The sequence below is a fragment of the Meles meles genome, chromosome 6 (genome assembly GCF_922984935.1).
Source record: "Meles meles chromosome 6, mMelMel3.1 paternal haplotype, whole genome shotgun sequence".
NCBI lineage: Eukaryota > Metazoa > Chordata > Mammalia > Carnivora > Mustelidae > Meles > Meles meles.
Window position 1 is genome coordinate 116,326,822 of NC_060071.1, and position 23,992 is coordinate 116,350,813.

The 23,992-nt window shown below is 37.8% G+C and overlaps 1 protein-coding gene across 7 annotated transcripts in view; it reads left to right on the forward strand.

Annotated features, from left to right (window-relative positions):
- Window positions 1-20,257, forward strand: part of FUT8 (fucosyltransferase 8) — a 398,079-nt gene extending 377,822 nt beyond the window's left edge. For all 7 annotated transcript variants that reach the window (XM_046008252.1, XM_046008253.1, XM_046008251.1 and 4 more), the window contains 3 exons: window positions 4,081-4,257; window positions 10,083-10,233; window positions 19,257-20,257. In XM_046008252.1, coding sequence (XP_045864208.1) covers window positions 4,081-4,257; window positions 10,083-10,233; window positions 19,257-19,574 — 646 coding nt within the window. In that variant the 3' untranslated portion in view covers window positions 19,575-20,257. The remainder of the gene's footprint in view (window positions 1-4,080; window positions 4,258-10,082; window positions 10,234-19,256) is intronic.
- The last annotated feature ends 3,735 nt before the right edge of the window (window positions 20,258-23,992 follow it).

Below are 23,992 nucleotides of genomic sequence, written 5' to 3' on the forward strand. Positions count from 1 at the left end.
ACTGAGACTTCAGTGACCTGGGCAGTATCCCTGGCTTTTTCCTAATTCTGGACCAATTAACTTATTAATGGTACTGGGCTTTGATTTTTCTATCTGTAAAATAGGGAAGGTAATACCTGCCTTAAAAGTGATGATATGATAAGGAGGATAAAAAGATTTTAGTTCAGTGGAAAAAAATGTACTGTTAAATATTATTACCTTTCAGAGAGATTGATGCTAAAGTAATTCCTGGAAATAGACTTGTAAGCTAGGCTGTGACATTCTGTAGCTTATACTGTTTGTAATACAGTCAGCTATTGATTAATATTAATACATGTGTTGATTCATTCACTTATTTGCAGAACATTTACTGAGATTAATTTTTTTAAGTGGCTTCTTCTAGCTTATTACAGTCAATTGGAAAAAAGACATACAGAGATAACATTATATGGGTAGGATGTGATATATAACCTGAGAGAAGTATAAAAAGTATCATGAGAGCTTCAGGGAAGAAGAAATGTACTTCCATCTGGATCAGGAAAGTCTTCATAGATTCAATGTTTGAACAGGATCTTGAAAGATAACAGTATAGTAATTAAATTACCAAAATACTTTCAACTGCACTATCTCATTGATCCTATAACACAGTCCTGTGAAGTGGGCAGAGGTAACCATTTTACAGGTAAGGAAGCTAAAGGAAAGAGTATCTCTGCCCAAAGTTCCAGAGTTCATAAAGGCAAAACCAGGACATAGACCATCTTAATTTTTCTTAGAAGCTTTCTGCCGTACCAGAAAGCTACCCTAATTGTCCATGCACCATCCATCATATTAAGGGTTAGCCAAATATAGAAAATTGAAGTACCACAGATAATTATTTGTACATTGAGGTAGGGTGCTGGAATGAAAGAGAAGGACACTAGAATTCAAGAATCTGGGGGTACCATCTAACTTCTACCACTAACAAATCCTGTGACTTTGACCAATATACTTGATCATTCTGGGTCTTCCTTGAGTGCCACTCTTTACTCGTTTAAAACTGCAAAAAAAAAAAAAAAACTAAGTTAGATGGTATCTAAGGTTTCTATTCGTATAGTACTAAACAATTCGATTTTTGTGTCAACCCAACATTCATTAATTTATTCATTGTATTTGGTGCTATTGGAAATAAATAAAATCAGATTCCCTGCCATGAAAGAGCTTCACATCTAATACAGATGACTGTTGAACAATGCAGGGTTAGGGAGCTGACCCTCCCCACCCCATGCAGTTGAAAATCCATGTATAACTTTTGACGCCTCCAAAACTTAACTACTAATAAATAGCCTGCTGTTGGCTGGAGGCCTTACCCATAACACAAAAAGTCAATTAGCACATTTTTATGCTATGTTTATTAATCTACTATACTCTTAAAGTAAGCTAGAGAAAAGAAAGTGTTATTAGAAAATCATAAGAGAAAATACATTTATAGTACTGTACTATAAAAAGTCTGTGTGTAAGTGGACCCACACAGTTCACACCCATGTTATTGAAGGCACAACTGTAGTGAAAGGCAAGTACAAGAACTTTTACTTCTGTGACAATTAGGTTGAAATGTATGTTAGAGAAACCAGCTTCCCTTTGCCTTATGTTGTCTTTTTGTTCACTGATGTCTTCAGAAGCATCAGTTTCCTTAACTGTCTGATGAAAGACTTACATTAAATTAAAATGACTTCTGATATCTTTCATAGGCCTAACATTCCGATTCTTCCATAAAGACCATTATGCTCCTCTCTCAAATTCTTGATTCCGGCCTAATTTCAGGAGTATTTGGAGAATTGAGAACATTGATGAGTAGTACTCTGCCATGACCTCAAATGCTCCTCTTCCTTTGATTCGTTCTCTGTTATTACAGCTCTTCTTTGTTTTCATTTTCATTCTCATATCTCCTACCCCACATCTTCCCTTTTGTCTTAGTCTTCATATGTATGGAAGTTACTGATACCCATTTTATTTACTTTTGAAGATTTTATTTACTTACTTACTTGAGAGAGAGAGTGCACAAGAGGGGACGGAAGGGCAGAGGGGGAGGGAAAAGCAGACTCCCTGCTGAGCAGGGAGCCCGACTCAAGTTGGGACTCCATCTCAGGACCTTGGGATCATGACCTGAGCCACCCAGGCACCCCGATCCCTATTTTAAATGTTAGAGCTGAAGAAACTACATGGTGAAATCATGAGTAACAAATAGTGCTTCTTTCATGAAGCTTCTCATTGAAATTCTGTGGAATTGTTCTTTCTATCCGACTTCACCTCTATGGAGCACAGTAAGCAATTCCAGTTTCACAAGAGAAGCAGTGATTAAGAAGGATGTGGGAAGAAAAAGATGATAGGATATGTGTTCATACAGTGGTATTTACATCTGAACTATAGTCTGGAATGCAAAGGAAAGAATACCTACAGAAATACTAGGTTAACTGCAGTGAAAATAGACCCTCACTCCAGACTCATAATCAAAAGCTGTCCCTTCGCTTAACCTAAGGCCTGCTCATATTCTGTGACCTAAGGGGAAACAAATCTACCTTTTTCCTTTTTCCCATGTATGAATAGTGATTTAGTAATTTGCTAGGGGGGATACAGGAAGGGCAAATTTAAGGAGAGTTTTAATTTATGAAAATGAACTCTGACCATTATTATTTTCATTACAATTACTTTGAAAGCACTAAGATGGGAGGAGAGTACTATGGAAGTCAGCACATATTCAAGTAAATCTTTGTCCCCAATTTTACAGTTTTAGAGCTTTTTTTAAAAATAGGACAGATTAGATCAATATCTGCTTGTGTTTGATAGAGTGAAAAACAGCAAAAGGAAATTCATAATGCATCCAACGAAAGCTAGAACGTTTCCATGAACTTAATATAGGAAGAATTTTTAAAAGGTTGCCTGCCTTGATCGTGCTATAGGAAGAATCTGTGCAGGTCTATGTTTTCCTCAAACAACTTTCAAATCCTACAAACTGGCAGTTACATTAACTATAAAGGGTATCATGTGGGGCGCCTGGGTGGCTCAGTGGGTTAAAGCCTCTGCCTTCAGCTCAGGTCATGATCTCAGGGTCCTGGGATCTAGCCCCGCATCGGGCTCTCTGCTCAACAGGGAGCCTGCTTCCCTTCCTCTCTCTCTGCCTGCCTCTCTGTCTACTTGTGATCTCTGTCTGTCAAATAAATAAATAAAATCTTAAAAAAAAAACCAAAACAACAACAACAAAAAACTATACAGGGTGTCATGAAGGAAAAGAAAAGTTGGCATCAAAATGTTAGAAAAAATATATTTAATATTCTGTAATAACAACTGTGAATTTTTGTATCATTTATTGTCAAAAATCTTTTTTTTTAAGATTTTATTTATTTATTTGACAGACAGAGATCACAAGTAGGCAGAGAGTCAGGCAGAGAGAGGGGAAAGCAGGCTCCCCGCTGAGCAGAGAGCCCGACATGGGGCTACCTGAGTGGAAGGCAGAGGCTTTAACCCACTGAGCCACCCAGCCGACCCTGTTGTCAAAAATCTTAAAAAGTTACATCAACTTTTTTCTGGAAGGCTGGTTGGTATTTTGCTCCCATATGGAGTATAACTCTGGAATCTCCCTTTTATTTTACCATTATTCATGGATATGGCAATTACTTTACAAGAAAGCATTCTTTAAAAGCTTACTTTCTAATTCTCCTTGTATTGTGTTAACATGCATATATATTTAGAATGTATTTGTTTGAATTTTTTAATATTTTATTTTTTCTAATGGCAAAATGAAAGAAAAATTAGTTTAAAATGTCTGTGATGCCGGAGCGCCTGGGTGGCTCAGTGGTTTAAGTCTCTGCCTTTGGCTCAGGTCATGGTCTCAGGGTCCTGGGATCGAGCCCCGCATCAGGCTCTCTGCTCAGTGAGGAGCCTGTTTCTCCCTCTCTCTCTGCCTGCCTCTCTGCCTACTTGTGACCTCTCTCTCTCTGTCAAATAAATAAATAAATAAAATGTCTGTGATGCCACCATAAGTAAAGGTATAAGGTAGAATACCTAAAAGCATCCAGTGGATCAGAACATCATCAGCAGAATCTGACTTTTTCCTTTACCCCCCAGAGTCCATGTCAGACGCACAGACAAAGTGGGAACAGAAGCAGCCTTCCATCCCATTGAGGAATACATGGTACACGTTGAAGAACATTTTCAACTTCTTGCTCGAAGAATGCAAGTGGATAAAAGAAGAGTATATTTGGCCACGGATGACCCTTCTTTATTAAAGGAGGCAAAAACAAAGTGAGTTAGATGAACTAGTGATTCTACACTGGGATTCTCTTCGGTTGGAAGGAATCCTTAATTCCCATGACTTGTGATTCTTGTTATAATATTACTACTGATTATTGGCAGTTTTTTGTTCAAGCAACTGTGTACTTGTGTGACTGTTAATATAATCAAAGCATATTTGAGGAGCCGGCAAGGTATCTGAAGTCTCTTGGTGTGTAGGCAGCTGCCATCTTGCTGTGTACTCACATGACCTCTTTGTGTGCTTGGAAGAGAGAGAGTAAGCTTTCTGGTGTCTCTTCCTGTAAAGGCATAGTTCCATGAGGAGGGCCCCATTCTCATACTCATGCTTATTTAATCCTAATCATCTCCCAAAGGCCCCATCTTCAGATACTGTCACATTGGGAGTTACAGCTCAAACACAGGAATTCTAGGGGGACACAAACATTCATCCACATCACTAACTGGCTATATAGGACTGCTAGAAATAAAACACACCAGGTGCTTACCTTTTTGCTCTCACTATCTTCATTAGCAATTATGGGCAACTGAAACATATGTGAAATACAAGTTTGCATCTCATAAATAATTTCTGGAACTTGGAAATTATATTAAAGGAAAGTAAAGAATCAGAAGATAAGTCTTACAAGTGGAGGAATAAGCACTGCTAGTATGTATTGAACAGTAACCAGCATTTATGGAGCACGCCTATATTTCAGGCACGGTGTCAGGTACTGGGGAGTCCATGAAATGCAAGATACCCCACTTTCAAGGAATCCCTGATCTCCTGGGAGAACAGACAATTTCTCTGCAGTCTAAGTAATGCTACTGTAGAATTAATGTAGGGTGTTCGGAAAATACATAAAGTACACTGATCCTAATTGGGAATCTATCACAGGCTCTGGGTGAACCTAGAATTGGCCTTTACTTACTATTAATAAATAAAGGATGTATTAAATATGTGAAAAGTAGGGAATGAAAGAGAAGAATCCGTAGTCTCAGTTCGGCTCAGACACCATTTACTCCAGAAATCATCCCTGAATCCCTAAGCATCCCTCCTCTGTGCATTCCCCTGACTTAGTGTTTAGCCCTTGCTTACCTCTGTCTCCCTCACTGGATTAAAAGCACTTTAGACACAGTATCTAGTTCTAGTAAGTGCCCAGTAATTATTGAATTTTGTTTATTTCATTCCCATCAGTTAGAAAACATTGTATTAGCTGTTAATCACTTAAGCTGTTTGACTAATTAATTTATTTCTTGGTCCATTTTTTATGTCACAAATAGGAATTGGGAAAAAAAACAAATTTAAAGTGAGGACTATAATGCAGGTGTTTATCCAAATCACTGGATAGTAATCTAAATCCTGTTTCTCCCTCCTAAAAATCCAAATTAACCTGATATAAATTGCATGTTGTTGTTGTTTTTAAGGCTCCCTCTTTCAGGCAGTCTGTCTCACATTCTCACTCTCTCGCACACACATATACACAAAAGACCATGGAATTCATCAGCCAACTCTAAGCCAAGTTATATACTTACAGTTAAGGGTTATATGAGCATTTGGTCACAAAACACAATACAGAATCTCACAGATACTTTTCCAGTTTCATATCCAGACCAATTAGAAACAAAGTTGAAATAGTTCACGATGCTCCTTCACTTTAAAACACCAGACTGAATTTGTAGTTTGGTTCAAAAAATATTAAAATATTAATTTTATCTCTTCTTTTACTTGTTCTTGAAGCATCACAACCTTTTCCTGTTTTTCTTATTTTTCTGATTAACAAAATAATTCACGCTCATTAAAAGATATGGAAGTTGGTAAGTATACCGGCAAGGAAAAAAATGTCACCCATGATCCTATTACTCAGTGGCAACAATTACTTAAATGTTGACATATTTCCTTTAGTCATTTATATAGTTACCCCTTTTAGTAGTTGATCATATTGTATATAATAATTTGAATTCTTTTTTACTTATTAATGCAATAGTGGATCCATTTTCTCAGGTCCCTAAAAAATAATCATCATAAATATCCCTTTTAATGACTGTGTATCTCCTGGATGCATATGCAGTTGCTTGCTTGCTCTTTCTCCTAAGATTGTACAGTTTGGTTATTTCCAGTTTTTTACTCTTATAAATAATGCTACAATGTATTCCTAAAGTTGTCCACATTATTTCCTTAAGCTAGGCTTCTGGACTTGGAAATATTTAAAGGGATATGAACACCTTACAACTTTGATCCATAGTGCAGCATATTTTCCCAGCAAGCAACCCTTATAGTACAGTTGGCAGCAGGGAATAGTACAACTTGAATTTCCTTTTTGTGGTCAGCAGCTAGTGACTCCTCTCCCTGTGATAGTCCAGGAGACAGTTTTTTTCATATTCTGTTATAAATGTAGCAGCAGCATTTTATGCATCCCCCCCCCTTTGGAAATCCTTTAATTTTCATTTTCTGGGTCATTTTTTTTAAAGATTTATTTATTTATTTTAGAGAGAGAAAGAGTGAGCACTAGCAGGAGGGGCAGAGGGAGGGGAAGAGAGAATCTCAAGCAGACTCTGGACTCACAACACTGAGATCATGACCTGAGCCAACCAAAATCAAGAGTTGGATGCCTAACTGACTACACCAGCCAGGCGCCCCAATTTTCTGAGTCATTTTGAGAACTTTCTCAGGAACTTAAATGCTGTTTCTCTCTTTCATTATTTTACTTAGCTGTTTTTCTACTCTAAATCAACTCTGCTTTATACCTGTCAGGATTAGTTTTGATATATAAGCAAACCCTAAAACCTCTGCTATTGTTTTAGGAGACCAAAAACATGAATTAATCTCTCATTAAGGTATGTAGTGTCCAGGGTGATTATGAGACTTTTGTGCTCCAAAAGGGTGAAGAGCTGAAGAATTAAATGATGCATAGGGTCCACACAGGGGAGAATCCATTTTCTGTGTAGCTTATCTTTTGTAAAAGTGGTCAAGATTAGCTTTAAATATGTGGCTTCTGTGTGAAAATGTGCAATTAATGCTTTGCTGCTTGGTATTACGCCTCAGGTTTCTCTACGTTAAGACTGAGTTCATCCATAAGATTTTGGCACCTGTATGCCACTGACTATGGCAGCCATTGCTAATGTGGAGATATCTCTTAGGTAATTCACTGTTAGAGTGTTTAATCACAGAATCATTGGCAAAGAAGTAAGAACTGTTAAAGTTGTCAGTCCAGTATCATAGTCTAAGACATGAAGATTGGAAACGGGTGACCCGGAGAAGAAACAGGTCTTTAAAAACCTCCCAGAATACTTACATAGTCAGTGTGTTCTTCATCAAAAATGCTGGATGAGCTCTCCTAAAATTAGTTTCATTTAAATGAATAGAGGCAAGAAAAATGTGTTTTAAAAGTTTTTGTTAAGCGTTTGGTTGCCCTCTGAAATGACTCAGCAATAAAGAGTAGTGAATTTTTTCACTGTTTTATTGAACTATAATATGCTAGACACAGTTACAGGGTACTAGATATACAAAGAGAAATAAAATGTAATATGTGGCTCCTTATTTCAAGGAGTATCCAACTGGTAGGCATATACGTGTAACAAGTCATTATAGTGTAGTTCATGAATGTCCTGTAGGAGCTGTACACGAGCTATAGTGAAATCATGAAGAGGAGTATCTCCTTTAGTCTAGAGAAAGATTTCAGAAAAGAAAATGTGTTCTTAGTTTATAAGTTTAATTATTCCTTTGTGAGTGATGTAAAAATAAATTTTTATAAGGTAGAAGAAGAAAAAAATGTTTTTTTATCATGGCTAATCTCTACAACTTCATAGTAAAAGGATTCCTCTGCTGACATACTTGTCTGCAAAAGACAAGAAAGAAGCATGTTCATGTAGAAATTTCCATGCTTATTATTGGAGATACAAAATCTCCCTTTTCTATTATTTACTTTGTTTCTGTTTGTTTTTTTTTCCAAACTCAGTATCCTTCATCAAGCAGACTCCGATAAGGCCTGAGGAACTTAGGTGTTCTTTTGGTTTGATTCCAGGGGAGGGGTCTTTAAGTTAGGAAGAGCATTCATGTAAGTGTCACATCTCAGAAAAGGATCACTCTTTTCTTTTAACTGGGCACCCAAACCGTGCTGACAGTGTTAGTCTTGAAAACCTGTACTGGTGTGTTTTAATGATTCCCTCTGTCCTCTGGCCTCCAGCCTTCTCATATTTATTTGTTGCTGTTTCTGCCCCATGCCTGGGTATGCAGCTTCACAAGAATCATAGTAAAAGTCCTCTTGGTTGTTTTCTTTTTAGAGCAAATGTGACATTTCCTTCATCTCCCTGATTTGGGGCTGAGGAGGGCAAAATGTCAAAAATAATGAGGCCAAATGGATCGGAACACTGAATACGAGTCTGAAACAGTGCTTAGAGACTTCGCTGTCACAGTCATTAGAGGCAACAAGAAAAAGCTCCTTGGTGGCTGTGAAATGAAGAGACTCTAAAACAGCTGTTAGGGAATTGGGAAAAAGCCCCAGACGTAGGTAGCACTCACTGGTTCATGTATTTACTCACACAGCATTGTGTGGGGTTCTAGGTGCTGGGAAGCGAAGAAAAATAAAAGTCTAGTCCCAACCTTTGGGGAATACTGTGTGGGTGACAGACTTGTAAACGGACTCCTGATGGTTTAGGGTTTGCAAATAGGAACTATTGCCCTTCGAACAAATGTTTATTGATTCTTTATTATATTCCAGATTCTCTTCTACGTACTAAGAATAATACAGTGAGCAAAGCAGATGAAATGCCTCTTTATAGAGCTTACATTCCAGTTAGGGGTGATGGAGGTGGGAAATGGATACAGACAGTGAATAGCAGTCAATATATATTACGATATAAAAGTCATGAAGTTAGGCAGGTAAAAAAGAAATCACTGAAGTCCTCATTAATATTTCAGCAGAGATCCAAAGGAAGTAAGGAATGAAACCAAGTGGATATCTGCAAAAGAATGTTTAACAATCACAGCTAATATTTATTGAGCATTTACTACATGTCAGGTGTTCTAAGCATTTTACATTGCTTAATGTACTTAATTCCCACAGAATTATATACAGCAGATACAATTATTATCCCATTTTCATGTAGCTCCCTAAGTTTGCAACTTAACTCTGAAGATCTTCCTCATGCACTGAGAAAATGTATTCATTCTGTACTAGAGTATAATTAAACCTCTTAATTCACAGTAAAATCATTTGAACATATGGTAGACTTTAAAGATACCCTGTTTTGGTATTTTTAAACACATCCTATCTGAAGACTATCAAAATGCTACCTGGTGGACATCTATAAGGAATTTAATAAATAATAAATTTAATAAATTTATTAAACTGATTTTTCTTTATTATTGTTGGATAAGACAGTGCTTCGAGAATGGGAGTTAGGGGAGACAGGTCTGAATTATCACAAATTCTAAGTTAAAAATTTAAATGAAACTTAACCATGATGTTTATATTCTAAAGGAGAAGTTCGGTGACCAAATGGGAAACTAGCTTGAGAAACCTCTTAGAGGTCACTCATTACAAAGGAAATAAGGAACCTTCAACACTTACGAATTAAGAAGGGACATTTTGATGCATGTATGTGTATATTATGTGACATGCCAAGAACATGTAACATACAAGGCATTGTAAAATGTTTTCTACCCCATGATGAATTCAAAAATGCTTCATCAACTATTAAATGCCATAAAGCTCCCCTTACTATTAGAAAGAGGAACTTTGGTCAAAGGAGCAGGTTTCCTCCTACTGGTAAGATGTTACCTCCCGATCTAATACTGTGATTTCCATGACATGTACAAATTTATTTCTTTTTTACAGGTACCCCACTTACGAATTTATTAGTGATAACTCTATCTCTTGGTCAGCTGGGCTACACAATCGATACACAGAAAATTCACTTCGGGGTGTGATCCTGGATATACACTTTCTCTCCCAGGCAGACTTCCTAGTGTGTACTTTTTCATCCCAGGTAAGTGATAGCAGGACATGTTTAAATGGCCAATATTTTTTTGGTCATACTGAGTTCTGGAAGTTCTTGGGTTGTGTGTGTATATGTGTGTGTGCGTGCGTGTGTGTGTGTGTGTGTAATATTATCATGAGTCAGGTGTAATTTTTCTAATATTTGGGGATGATCTCTTCTGTGAAAGTTTGGGAAGATTCCATACCCCCCCCCCAATGATAGGTATTTAGGTATTTAGTTGCTTACAAGCAATCGTTGAATATATCTCCAATAAAGCTAGCTATTGGAATTGTTTAAACATCATGGTTTGTTCACTGCCTTTAACCAGAATAGCAAGTAAGTAAACTTACTTAATACTTTCTGATTTTGAAGGGGTGCCTGGGTGGCTCAGTCAATTGAGCTTCCAACTCTTGGTTTCAACTCAGGTCATGATGTCAGTCATGAGATCAAGCCCCATGTAGGGTTCCGTGCTCAGCACATGATCTACTCAAGATTCTCTCTCCCTCCCCCTCTGCCCTTCCCCCTACTGGTGTGCTCTCTCTTTCTCTCTCAAATAAATAAATAAGATCTGTTTTTAAAAAATACTTTCTGATTTTGTATAGTCAGTATGCAACCAGAATCCATCCACTTCTACACATTGATGTGCTGATACTGAGACGCTTAAATGCCAAGCATTGTGTCTCACTCAATTGCTTTATAGAAAATGAAGTGTAAATGTAATTCTTTTTCAAGTCCTGTTATATTTCTACCAAGCAAAAAACTGTACATTAAATTTAAGCAATACCATGTTACAATCATTCTTTGAGTTTAATTGTTGCAGATAATTAAATGTTATGTGCTTTGTGTATTTGTTTTTATGAGTGGTCCAATCAGCCTTGCATACACAGTGGAATACCAGCATAGAAATATTTATTGTTGGTTTTATCCTGCTCTCATTTATGTGCATATTATTGGTTAGTTCTTTCAACAAGCTGTTAAATGACTCTTTGTGCTCAGAATTATATTAGGTGTGGAGAGGATTTCCAGGGAGAGTGAAGATACAGATCTTACCCTGGTCCAGACTCTAGTGAGCAAAATACTCACATGAAATAACTGGAGAGTAATTACCAAAAAATACAGATCATGTAAGATAAATATTTGCCTAAAAACTTAGAAGAAACAGAGAAAAGAAAACGTGAAAAGGAAGGCTGCACCATTTTCATGAGAGTATACTTCAGAGAATATAAAGAAATGGACATTTTTTTAAATTTTGTGACAATGCACATTGTCTCAGTGGGATGGTGATATGATTATTGGAAAGATACCTACCCTCGCAAAGGCTATGAGTTTCTTCAATATGAAATAAGAACACAACTTTCTACCCGGAACAGAAGTCACATAGCAATAGTCCTAGTTGAAACAGAAAACTTCTTAGCCTTCAAAGTCCCACGAAAGCATCCACTGCTGACATTTTTTTCCTAACAGGGACAAGGATCCTCTCACTGAGAAGCTCCCTTTTGTATTCTCTTGGTGGGTAGACAGGAGGAGTTAGAAATACGTGGTCACTCTCAGATGTTACTGAGAATCTGACTCTATACCCACCTGATCGACAGGTGCAAATGACCAGAACCACCTCTACACATTTTTGAATGCTTATCCTTTGAATGAGTGAAGCAAGAGTCATTTTCCCCAGATACACCACTTCCTCTGTAGGCCCAGATGTCAGGCCTGTCTAAAGTCTGTTCCCATTGTCCAGGGTTTCTCAGCCTGGACACTTTTCACATTACAGGCAGGTACTTTGTTGTGAGGTGCTGTCTTGGGCGTTGTAGGATACTCAGCAGCATCCCTGGCCAGTAGCACGCCCCCTCAAGTTGTGACAACTGAAAATGTCTTCAGATATTGCCAAATACCCTGCAGCAGTGGGGAAGACAAAAATCGCCTTTGTTGAGAATCACTGCTATAGTCATAAAGCTTGAAAATTAAATAAATATATACATGTCTGAACACTTAGCAGCCTTACATGTGGACAGACGCTGAGACTTACAGGCCTGTGCTCTGTTGTGCTTTCCTTCCAGCCCTCCTTAATAATACCGTGAGGCTCATTCTAGAAAGAAAATACTTTTTTTTTTTTTTCCTTTTCAAGGATGTGCTATAGAATTTTTGATTCTTATAACCTCCTGACTCTAATTTTGACCCAGACCCCAGGACCTCTGTTACTTTGTGATAGCAGAAATCTGTCCAAGCTCGAGGGGCATATTGTTCCTACTCCTTTGTTCTATTTTGTGCATAATATCAACCTCAGTGTGTTCTCCAGACCTCAGGTTCAGAGAAATTCATATGAAGAAAGACTGGTGCTGGGAGGACTTTTTTCCTCCAAAGGAATGAGATTCGTGCTTATATATTATATAGTTCCTAATAACTCTTGATAAGTCAGACAAAGTTCATCCAAAATAACTTCTATTCATTTGAACCAAGGCAAAACTCAAACCGGTATCTTGTATCTCAAAATAGACTTGATACCTCAGAAAATTTTACGTGAGGGTTCAGAAAAAAAGTTTGACAGTAAAAATATCTTTCATTTATGTATTGAGTAGCGGTTTGGTAAATGTGATCACAGCCATTATCCCATACCTTTCTTGATGATTATCAGCTGTAGCATTTGAAATGGTGGAATAATTCCACATTCACTGATAAATCTTTGGGCTTACCTGTATTCCAGCATTTTTTGCAATTATTTTTAGAAAAAAAAAATGGGTGTAAAAAAAAATTTTTTTTAAATGGTTCAATATTTTTGCACTATGAATGAAATTGATTGCTTGATTGTAGAGGTTCTCTTGCTGTAAACCAAAATTGGAATTGTTTGAAATTGCCCAGAAATGTCTCATCATCATCCAGTGGAGTGTGAGAGAAAGTCACTGATAGCATCAAAATGCCAAGCCACTGACTCCTAGCCAGAGAACAAGAATGAGACAACACGGACTCTGGAATCAGACTGGGTTTAAATCTAACTTTGAGCACTTAGTATCTGGGTGACATTTGAACAAATTACTTAGCCTATCACTGACCTTTTTCTCCTGGCCTGTAAAACAGTAGCACCTACTGCACAGAGTTTTTGTGATGATTAAAAGTTATATGTAGGGTACCTGGGTGGCTCAGTCAGTTAAGCATCTGCCTTCAGCTCAGATCATGATCCCAGGGTCCTAGGATCAAGTCCCGCATCAGGCTCCCTGCTTACTGGGGAGTCTGCTTCTCCCTCTGCCCTTCCCCACCACCTGTGCGCTCTCTCTCTGCCAAATAAATAAATAAATCTTAAAAAAAAAAAATAAAAGTTTTATGTAAAGCCCTGAGAATAGTACTTAGCAATATATTAAATACAATGTTAGCCACAATTGTTATTTATATAGGGGAAAGTATAGCAATACCTTTGTGTGTTAGAGAGACTCTACGGTATTTATTTTATTTTATTTTATTTATTTTTCTTTTATTATTATTTATTTATTTTAACAACCTTTTTTCAGCTCCGTTTCAGACCACACACTCTCGTGTTTTAGGAGGAATGTGAAACATGCTGTTCAAGGACTTATTACTCCTGCTTGTGGTCATGGGTGATGCTTAGGTTCCACTGAATAATCATGAACATTGTACATGTGTAACAATTCTTTGTTAAGAAGAACAGCCAGAGGGCGCCTGGGTGGCTCAGTCAGTAAGCATCTGACTCGGTTTCTGCTCAGGTTATGATCTCAGGATCTTGAGATCAAGCCTTGCCTTGGGCTTGGAGCTCAGCAGGAAGTCTGCTTGAGATTCTCTCTCTCCCTCTCCCTCTGCCCGTCCCGGCTCACACACTCTTGTGCGCTCTCTCTCTCAACTCTAAAATAAATAAATAACTCTTAAAAAAGAAAAAGAAGAAGAAGAAGAGTAGCCAGTAACATTCAACATTTTGAATTTCTCTGTGCCAGTGTACCTCAACTCTTTTATTTAGTTGAAAAAGAATATCACCATATAATATAAATTTTCAGAAAACAAAGCTCTTCATTCCCAAAGGGTGAATGATAAGTAATAATAGTATTTGCTTTAACAAATGCAAGTAAAATTGTGTATGTGTCAACTTTAGGGAAATTAATCTGCAGCTGTTCTTATTTATGCCATAGGCATGCTGGGAAATGGGAGAGGACTAAACTGTTACATCCAGAAGGGTGACAAAAGAATAAAACATTGAGAAACAAATCTCAGCCCAGAATAAAACATGGACAGCCAGTTCAAACTTTCCTCAATGATAAAATCATATTCCAGGAGATTATTAGAAAGTGACAAAGAGTTTAATATCTTCTTCATAATGCTTTGACAACCCTGCAGTTTTGTCTCCTGGGTCCAATCCTTTGAGGACTATTACTCTATAAGACAATAGTGAGAAAGAGTTTGTCTGTTGACTGTGAGCCACAGTAGGCAATACTGGAAGAGTGAAATGCCATGCCAGAAGGAAAAATGCAAGACTTGACTGATGTTTGAGAAACTGCAGGCACAAAAATCATGGCACCTTACTCAGGGTTCTTCATCACATTTTAGACGCATCTCCCTCAGTCTCAGGACTTCTCATCTGTCTTGGTTTTATATCCATAAGTGAGATCTGGGAATTCTCTCTCCTTAAGGGAAGTTTTTTTAAGCCAATAATATGACTTTACTCTCTAATTTTGTCACTGTTGTTGCTCTTAGTTTTCTGAATCCCTTCATCAAAGCTATTTCTCAAAGCCAGGTTTGTCCTAAAAGCCTCATAAATTGAAGAGAACAATCTTCAAGATTTAATCTGAAAATTAGAGGCAATATTAACATTTTCCAAGAACATCGTAAATTTTGAAAGCTATGCAATCACATTCCAAACTATTCTAAGTACTCTAATCTTGTTCTCTGTTACTGGAAGTTGCCTATACCCAAAGCATCTACTTTTTCACTTATTTTCCAATTCATAAAACCATCTTAAATATGAAACACAGAAATTATAGTTGGTGAAATAGCAGTTGTTATTCAGTTGTACTCAGTTGTAGATGGGCAAAATATCAAAGTTGTTTTTTTTTTAAATACTATTAATCAGGTTTTGGAATCAGTTTTTATTACTTTTGAATCTGATTTACAGAAATTATTGTAGATGCTCACTTTAAAGGTTTTGGGTAATCAGCATTTTTTAAGGAGCAATCAACATTGTTCAATAGTTCTAACCATTAAAATCACAATAGGAAAAAATTACTTTTTTTCCCTGTAGACACTTTCCTTTTTCACGCTTAATACAAAATTCTCTTGGCACTCTCTCTTGTCTAGTTCCAAATCCACACACAACCACTTCTGGCCTCCTTACCCTTGGAGTCAGATTTTGGAAAGCCCAAAGGGAAAAATCATGTACTACATTCATTTTATTCTAGACAGATGACTCTGGATAGGAATTTCCATTGAGGTAAGGCCCATGAAAGAACAGTGGATGCTGTTCTCTTGTTGAATAACAGAACAAAGTAGTTTACAGGAAAAGTGCATACATCTCTTAGAATCACCCAGGGAGGCAAGTACTTCCCACTTCTCACACTAGGAGATCCTCCTGGTCCCATCTCTTTTGACAGAAAAACAAAATCCCATCTGCTCTGAGAAGGCTTTGGAGGCTCATATAAACTCAGCTGGTTGCTTCTCAGGGATAAAATTCAGGTTAATGAAACTTCCTCTACTTTTTAATTTTTTTAATACATTTTTTAATACATTTTAATACATGTGCATCTTGTGTTTTATCCTTAGGCAGTTTTTTGCTCTTATCCTATCCTATCTTATCCTAAGGATCCTATCCTATCCTTATCTTATTTTTGCTCTTAGTGTGTGCCTAGTGGTTTCTAAATGATATAGTGACATGAAATAAATGAAGGAAAACTTACTACATACAGCCAGTCACTGCTTTCAAACCAAAGGGTTTGCCTCTCTCAGTCATGCTACCTGTGCAGTATCAAACTGAGTATTGATATCAGCTGAAAGCCTTCATTTACCTGTCACACAATTTGGATTGGTAAAGCCCACAGAGGAAGCCGAAGGTAATTAAATGCAAACATTAACACCATAGTCATCTTTCTAGTCCTTCACAGTAAACTGCTTTGTGGTAAATACAGAGAAATCTTTTTAGCTACTAAGAGTGTTATATGTGTATCTTAGGGTAAATATCACTCATAGACCTGCATTTCCACTGCTGGGCTAGTATTATGCATGAAGCAATGTTCATTCAACAGGTACTTTCTGAGCACCTACTATGTGACAGTACTAGGTACTTATCCTAAGACAGTTTAGTGTATGTTGGAGAGCTGGAAAGAATTTTAATTTCAACTCTACCATTTACTAGCTCATTCCCCCACCCACCCCCACTTTTTTTTTTTTTTTAATTTACTTAATCTTTCTGGGGCTTGTTTCTTCAGCTATAAAATACAGATATTAATAGCAACCATCTCATAGGGTTACCATTATTATGATAAAGGATAAAGGGCCTTATTTCAGCCCATCTCAGTGTCTGACATTTGTACCATTTGTTTTTCTTTGGCTTAAGAAAATACATATGTTGTCCATAGGCTAACACATTATGGATACCAAAATATAAGCTGATTATTAGGATTATCCTCCAAAAGAAAGTGGGTCCCTAAGGGTGCGGGACTGAAGGCCATGTTTTTATGAGGGTGAGATATTAATAGTGGAGAGGAGGAAATACATCAGGACTCATTACTACAATGTGGTCATCCCAAGGACAATGCAAGCTCCTGCATTCCTGGCTAGAGATAATTGAAGAGTGGGTAAAGGGGCCCTGAAAAAAAACAAAAACAAAACAAAAAACCTGTGAAGTTTGCCCAAGGCTTGCCTTGGTCTTGTGTTTTATCTTTCTGGTGTTAGAATCCAAATATGGAGATCAGGATCTACAAGAGAAAATATGTTTAGGCGTTAACACGCATATACAAACTGCCTGTGTTCAAAATGGGAATTAACCACTTAATAATAGTGTAACCTTGGGCAAATTCCTTAACTGACCTTTGAGATTCCAAAAAGGTGTCAACAGGAAACTGGGAAGGACGGGCCTATATCCCTCCTACAAAGTCAGAGAGAAGATAGAAACAGTCAAGTACCCACATATCCTGAGGCTGAGAAATAAAACTTCGATGGAAAAGAGGGACAACTGAACTCAGTTCAAATCATTTGAGCCAAACAGATGAAGAAAGTAGATGAAGTAAAATGAGGATGATAGAATTTTATGGAGCTACTTTGAGGGTTAAATTCAACAATACCTAAAAACAATGTCTGACAGCAAAAACTCTGAAAATACTGGCCTCTGTCATTGTCACTATATTTTGCTATTATTGGAGCTGCTTTGTTTTAATTATTTGGTTTCTTCCTTCCGAGAATCTCCACTTGATTTTGCTTGTCCCCTGTGGGCCTTCGGCTGACTTTGGAATTCCCATTCCAAAATTTTTTGACCCTCATTTTTTACAGTCTCAGTATTCTACCAGTGATCTCAATTGTACCATGACACCCCCCCCACCAAATCCCCAATGAAATTAGTTTGTTGATGGAGTAGTGGGCTTGCAAGCCAAGTCATTGTCTTGGTTCTATGACTATTTGAAATTGTAGCACTAGAGTTGGGGCCAATGACTTACTCTTCTTTTTATTTTAGTCCATATTTGTAAAATTTAAAATATTTTCTAAACTTAGTTTTACTTGCAAATGACATATAGCATATGAAAAGCGTTCCTGCAGTTCCTGAAATTCAGATTCTTTAAGAAGTTAAGGTGTTGGGGCGCCTGGGTGGCTTAGTGGGTTAAAGCCTCTGCCTTCAGCTCAGGTCATGATCCCAGGGTCCTGGGATCGAGCCCCGCATCGGGCTCTCTGCTCAGCGGGGAGCCTGCTTCCTCCTCTCTCTCTCTCTGCCTGCCTCTCTGCCTACTTGTAATCTCTGTCTGTCAAATAAATAAATAAAATCTTAAAAAAAAAAAAAAGAAGTTAAGGTGTTGCTTAACCTAATCAGATTTCATTTGCTCATAGTAGTTAAGGATGAGCATCTCCATTTAGTTTTTGATCTCATAAATACAAGAGTTTTAAAGGACTGCTGGGTAATCCTAATTTTGTTCCACTGAGCAGGGTAACAATTACTGTTAGTAGTATCATTTTAAATAAATGCAAAAGTATTGGCATAGTGACAATAAAGCTTTATTAACTGAGATGATCTCAACTGGAGATTTGGAAAAATTTGACTTGAGTTCTCTGTTCACAATGATTTATAATGGAAGAATTTTCTCCTCCAGACGATCTCAACTGGAGATTTGGGAAAATTTGACTTGAGTTCTCTGTTCACAATGATATATAATGGAAGAATTTTCTCCTCCTCCTCTTCACCTCCGTCTTCTTTAAGATCTTATCCATTTATTTGACAGAGAGAGAGACAGCAAGAGAGGGAACACAAGCAGGAGAAGTGGAAGAGAGAGAAGCAGGCTTCCTGCCTGAGCAGGGAGCCTGATGTAGGACTCAATCCCGGGACCCTGGGACCATGACCTGAGCCAAAGGCAGACACTTAACGACTGAGCCACCCAGGCACCCCTGGAAGAATTTTCTAAGCAAAATGATAGTATTCCCTCTTCTGTCTTCACCTATTCTTAGAAAAGTTCCTGAAACCCATTTACTGTATAACGTATTTAGTAATTGCTTAAAATGTTACTCCCTTTGAAAATCGTTATAAACTTTGTCACCACGCAGCAGGCTCAGTGTACAAAGTTCATATTGTGGAATTTCAGCAGCCATCCGGTGGTCATAGTAGGTAATCGTTTATGTTTAAAAAAAAGAGAGAGAGAGAGAGAGAGAGAATTATGCACAAAGATGAAGAATGACTTGTACCATACCTGAGAGCAAATGGACTGAAACCTGTGACTAGAATCTACTACTTCTCATCTTCTCAGTCCTAGTCCTCGTCTAGTCCTAGTCTATTTGGTCAAGGGCCTTCAGATTGATATAAAGGAGATTTTAGGTATACTAACATTTTTTTTTCATTCCTTCCCAAGGTCTGTCGAGTTGCTTACGAAATCATGCAAACACTTCATCCTGATGCTTCTGCAAACTTCCATTCTTTGGATGACATCTACTATTTTGGGGGCCAAAATGCACACAACCAGATTGCCATTTACCCTCACCAACCTCGAACAGCAGATGAAATCCCCATGGAACCTGGAGATATCATTGGTGTGGCTGGAAATCATTGGGATGGCTATTCAAAAGGTGTCAACAGGAAACTGGGAAGGACGGGCCTATATCCCTCCTACAAAGTCCGAGAGAAGATAGAAACAGTCAAGTACCCTACATATCCTGAGGCTGAGAAATAAAACTTCGATGGAAAAGAGGGACAACTGAACTCAGTTCAAATCATTTGAGCCAAACAGTAGATGAAGACGACCCTGACCTTACAACACATGGTGAAATGAGTAGACAACTTCAAGCACCAGGAGCAACTGGAAATGACTGATGCTTCACTGGTGGAATTACTCTTTAATTAGGGCTACAACGCCCTTAAACTCATGCACAGTCCAATAATGTACTCACATATAACATCCAAACAAGCTGTTTTCTACTGTGCCCCTTCTTTAAAGATTATGTCCCCATGAGACAAACACTGCCACATTGTGTAATTTAAGTGACACAGACATTTTGTGTGAGACTTCAAACATGGTGCCTATATCTGAGAGACCTACGTGACCTAACGAGAAGACCCGAATAGCTCCCTGCTGTGGGGAGGTTGATTCTTAGCCAGTGGTGCTATTGTAACCACTGAATTCACTCCAGTCAGCAGATTCAGAATGAGAATGGATGTTTTTGTCTGGATTTTTTTTTTTTAAGTAATTGCATCAGTTCATCCACTTCATCATTAATAAGTGAAGGGTACATCAGAAAATAAAATATTCATGCTCCATTAGAAACTTTTGTAAAACAATACCATGAACAGATCTTTAGTACTCAATGTTTCTGGACATTCTCTTTGATAACAAAAAATAAATTTTAAAAAGAGGAATTTTGTACAGTTTCTAGAATTTTCCATTGTTGGATGATGCAGTGTGGTCAGCTTTATAGTTTAGTTTTTCTGCTTTTTTTTTTTTTTCTGTTTCTGACTGAGTGCCTACTCAGTTCTAGGTCAAACAGTCATTAGTCCATTTTAACATTGAAAACTGAATTTAGTTGATATGCATTACAGAGTTAAGAGGAATATACCCTGGGTATTTTTATTTTCTTATTTTGGGAATTGTTTATTTTTTTAATTGAATTAAATAATCACACTTCTTGTCTCAGAGGAACTGCCACATCCATTTCCAAAACAATTTCAGTCTTGATGGTAACCTTTCTTATTGTGGCTATTGTCAACTTTTTGTGGGTTGAGTCCTGTTGTTTTATCAAGGAACCAATATGTGCCCTTTCTTATCATGTCCTGATTTTGAGAGAACCAGGAACCATTGGGGTTGAGAAGCTGGCTCTGTTTCTCAAGTACATAGCTCATAGTATGTAGAATTTGCTGGAGTGGAACCAGTGTGAGACCCAAGATGGACTTGGGGTTAGCTCTTCCAAATACTTCTTTTAGTAATTCCACGGGAGAATCACTTCAAAAGATAAGACTTTGATGCCCTCCCTATGCTCTCTTTCTGAACATCACTCTTCTTATAGAGACATTGCCTATATTCAGTAGCCTGCCTCCTTTAGATGAATGGCAAGAACATTTCATAGCATGTGTTCTACCTTCTGAAAGAAGAATTTGATCCATTAAGAACCAATAGCAGGCCTGGTGTTGAATACCAGGAATGCCAAACAGAAAAGCTCTCTTTCACATTCTCACTAAATGAAAATATCTGTATGTAAAATCTCCCCACCAAACTTAGCTAAATTCTTTCTACCTCTCTTGTCAAGTCTCCTAAAGAACAAAAACTAATTGTGTCAGCAATTAGTGTCAGTAAGCAACTTTGAATTTAGTTTTAGCACAAATAAAAGTCATTTGAAATAAAAATCTCCCACTGAACAGAGGTACTTTTGAATATGAGTCATTTCTTTTTTTTTTTTTTGAAAGTCAGTTGTATGCCCAGTGTGTAGCTTAAACTCATGACCTTGAGATTGAGGGTCACAGGCTTTACTGACTAAGCCAGACTGGCTGAATAAGAGTTATTTCCTAATTCCCATCTCATTTGTCATCACAATGTCAGTAGCCGTGGGTTACTAATGATAATATATATTCCTCTGCTTATAATTTCTTTGCTGAGATTTCCTGTTTTTATTCATTACAAGCATTTTACTTTATAGAACATAGCAGAACATAACTTTAGAATTCTTTTTTGCTAAATCCAACATCTGAATCATCTCAGAGTTGGTCTCCATTGTTTATCTTTTCTCTAGAGAAAAAGTCTTATTTTTCAGGTTCTTCAAATGCTGAATAATTTTAGATTGTTTATAACTGAATGTTGTAAATGCTTGTGTTGTGGATTCTGTTGTATTCCTCTGAACACAGTGCTGATTTTTTATTTTATTTTATTTTTGTTAGCAGATATTTTAACTTAATTGGACTCACACTGTAAATTGTGTTTTGGGCCACATCTCAAATCCCAGTTTTTTTTTATCTTTAGATGGAGTCTGCTGTGCATGTGTGTGGTTCAGGGACCCACCAGAGATTTGCATAGAGTTCATAGAATTTGAGTGTCTCTTTTCTTTGGTTCTTTTCTTCTGAGGTTTTCCCCCCTCACTTTCTAGCAGCTGTGGTTCCTCTGATTCTTCAACTGCAGTTTTCAGTCAGCCTAAAAGCCATAAAAATGGGAATTCACCTTGTGCCATTTCCTTCTTCTAAGTTTCAACCTGTCTCGAGAGTTTGCCTGCTTATTTTATTTGTTCTGCAATGCCTTTGGGTAGGTTTTTTTTTTTTCTTTTCTTTTTCTTTTTTTTTTTTTTTTTTTTTTTTTTGCCTAGTTTATAGTTGTTCTCATTAGGTGTCCAGAAAGTGCTTAAACACCACCATACCAGAAGTGAAACTCTGAGGCAGAGACTTAAAATGAAGAAGCAGGGTGTGGGAGGAAGGAACATAGTCCTGTGACAGCCTGATTAGACTCTAGCTTTAATAGCTAAGCAGCCAGTAGCTTCAGGCAGGAAGGAAGATGAAGAATTAACCAAATTATTAAACCTGCAGATGTGAAGGGCTAATGAAAACTGCTCACCACATCTTCCTGAAAAGCTTTTCTGAGCCCCTTTCTTGCAAATCATGTACACGGTGTTGATTCCTCTGTTACACACTGCCTTGTGGGGAGGGCTGACATTTCCTCACCACTGGTGTACTTTTTCCAGGAGGACATGGTTCTTAAAAACTGCATGATTTTGAATTGAGTAACCAGTGCTAGATTTGGAAGGTTTGGGTCTTTTCCTTGTTATAAGACCCATTTCTGAAGAAGCTTTACCTAGAACCAAATGGGTTCTAACTGGGCTAACTGAATGTAGACACGAAAATCCTGCATATTAATGACTAGAGGTTACAATAGGTCTTACCACAGGTCTCCTGGTCCTACCACTGAAGTCAGAGTTGGTGCTGAGCTGTGCCTGCTGTGAAAGGGCTCCGAGCGCCAATCCAGGGTTTACTGGTATCCCAAGTGAGGGACCAACTAGATGCTTCGCTCTCTTGAGCTTTAGTTTTTCCTATCATATACAGCCAAGCCTGTCTCCTGGGTTCCCTCCTTAAATCAACTGAGCTTCTGAGAGGGTTGAATGTAACAAGAGAAAAGGCACACTTAAACACAATCTCATGAAATGTTGTTATATTTAGTTCTGAGAGATTACAATTACCAAAGAATCAATAAGCCAGGAAAAGTACTTGTCCAAATGGTGCACTAGAAAAATCTCACCTCAGTAAGAAACCTCTCTTAGTTGAGGGGCAACAGACAAGTCCTCTTTGACCACAGCCAACTTCATTCACAACCACAGCTTGATACTTCATTTGTGCTCCCAGGAAGGCTATGCAATAGCCAGGATCGATAGGCCTGTATAGAACAGATGTTGGCTTGGGAATCAATGAATTTGGGGACTTGGTTATGATACCCAAATATATGCCAGATACAGGCTCTAGGGAATTTTTAAATGCAGTGTCTACAGGGACACACAAAAGAGAGTTTGCCTCTATTCTGATTGGTTTCTGGCAACATTCTCCCTCATGGAAACGTGGAGGAGCTAGTCCAAGATCTTTGTCAGGGCAGAGGGAAGCCTTGGTAAGTTCTTGACTTCAGCTGTCATTGACATTATGTGTGTTTTATCCTTGCCCTTTGACAGTGGGTTCATTTTTGGTTCTTTCTGCGAGTCAGAATTTCTGACTCTGGGTACCTGCTCAGCATTTCAGCCTTGCCGTCTCCAGTCCAGTTCAGTTGCCACCTGCTTTCTCCTTATCCTCAAATTAGACAATCTTGATTTTGTTTCCCACCACCTTTACAGAGAATGATCTCATGTGTTTCTCTTGTTACTATTCCATTCCTTATGCAGTTCCTATCTTAGTTACTTACACTGTAGTTTTGTCATTGACATCTCCAAGGTATAATGGGAACCAAATATTCCCCTGGACAGTTTTAGGTAAGATATTCCTGGACTTGAGGTATAATGAAGCTATGGTACTGTGTGTTTGTGTCTAAGCTAAAGATTTCAAATATTTTCACAAGTCAGGGTTACTATACTGAAGTGGAGCATGGCCAGGACATCCTTTGTGTGACACTATGTCCATCTAGACAGAGCCTGCACTTTT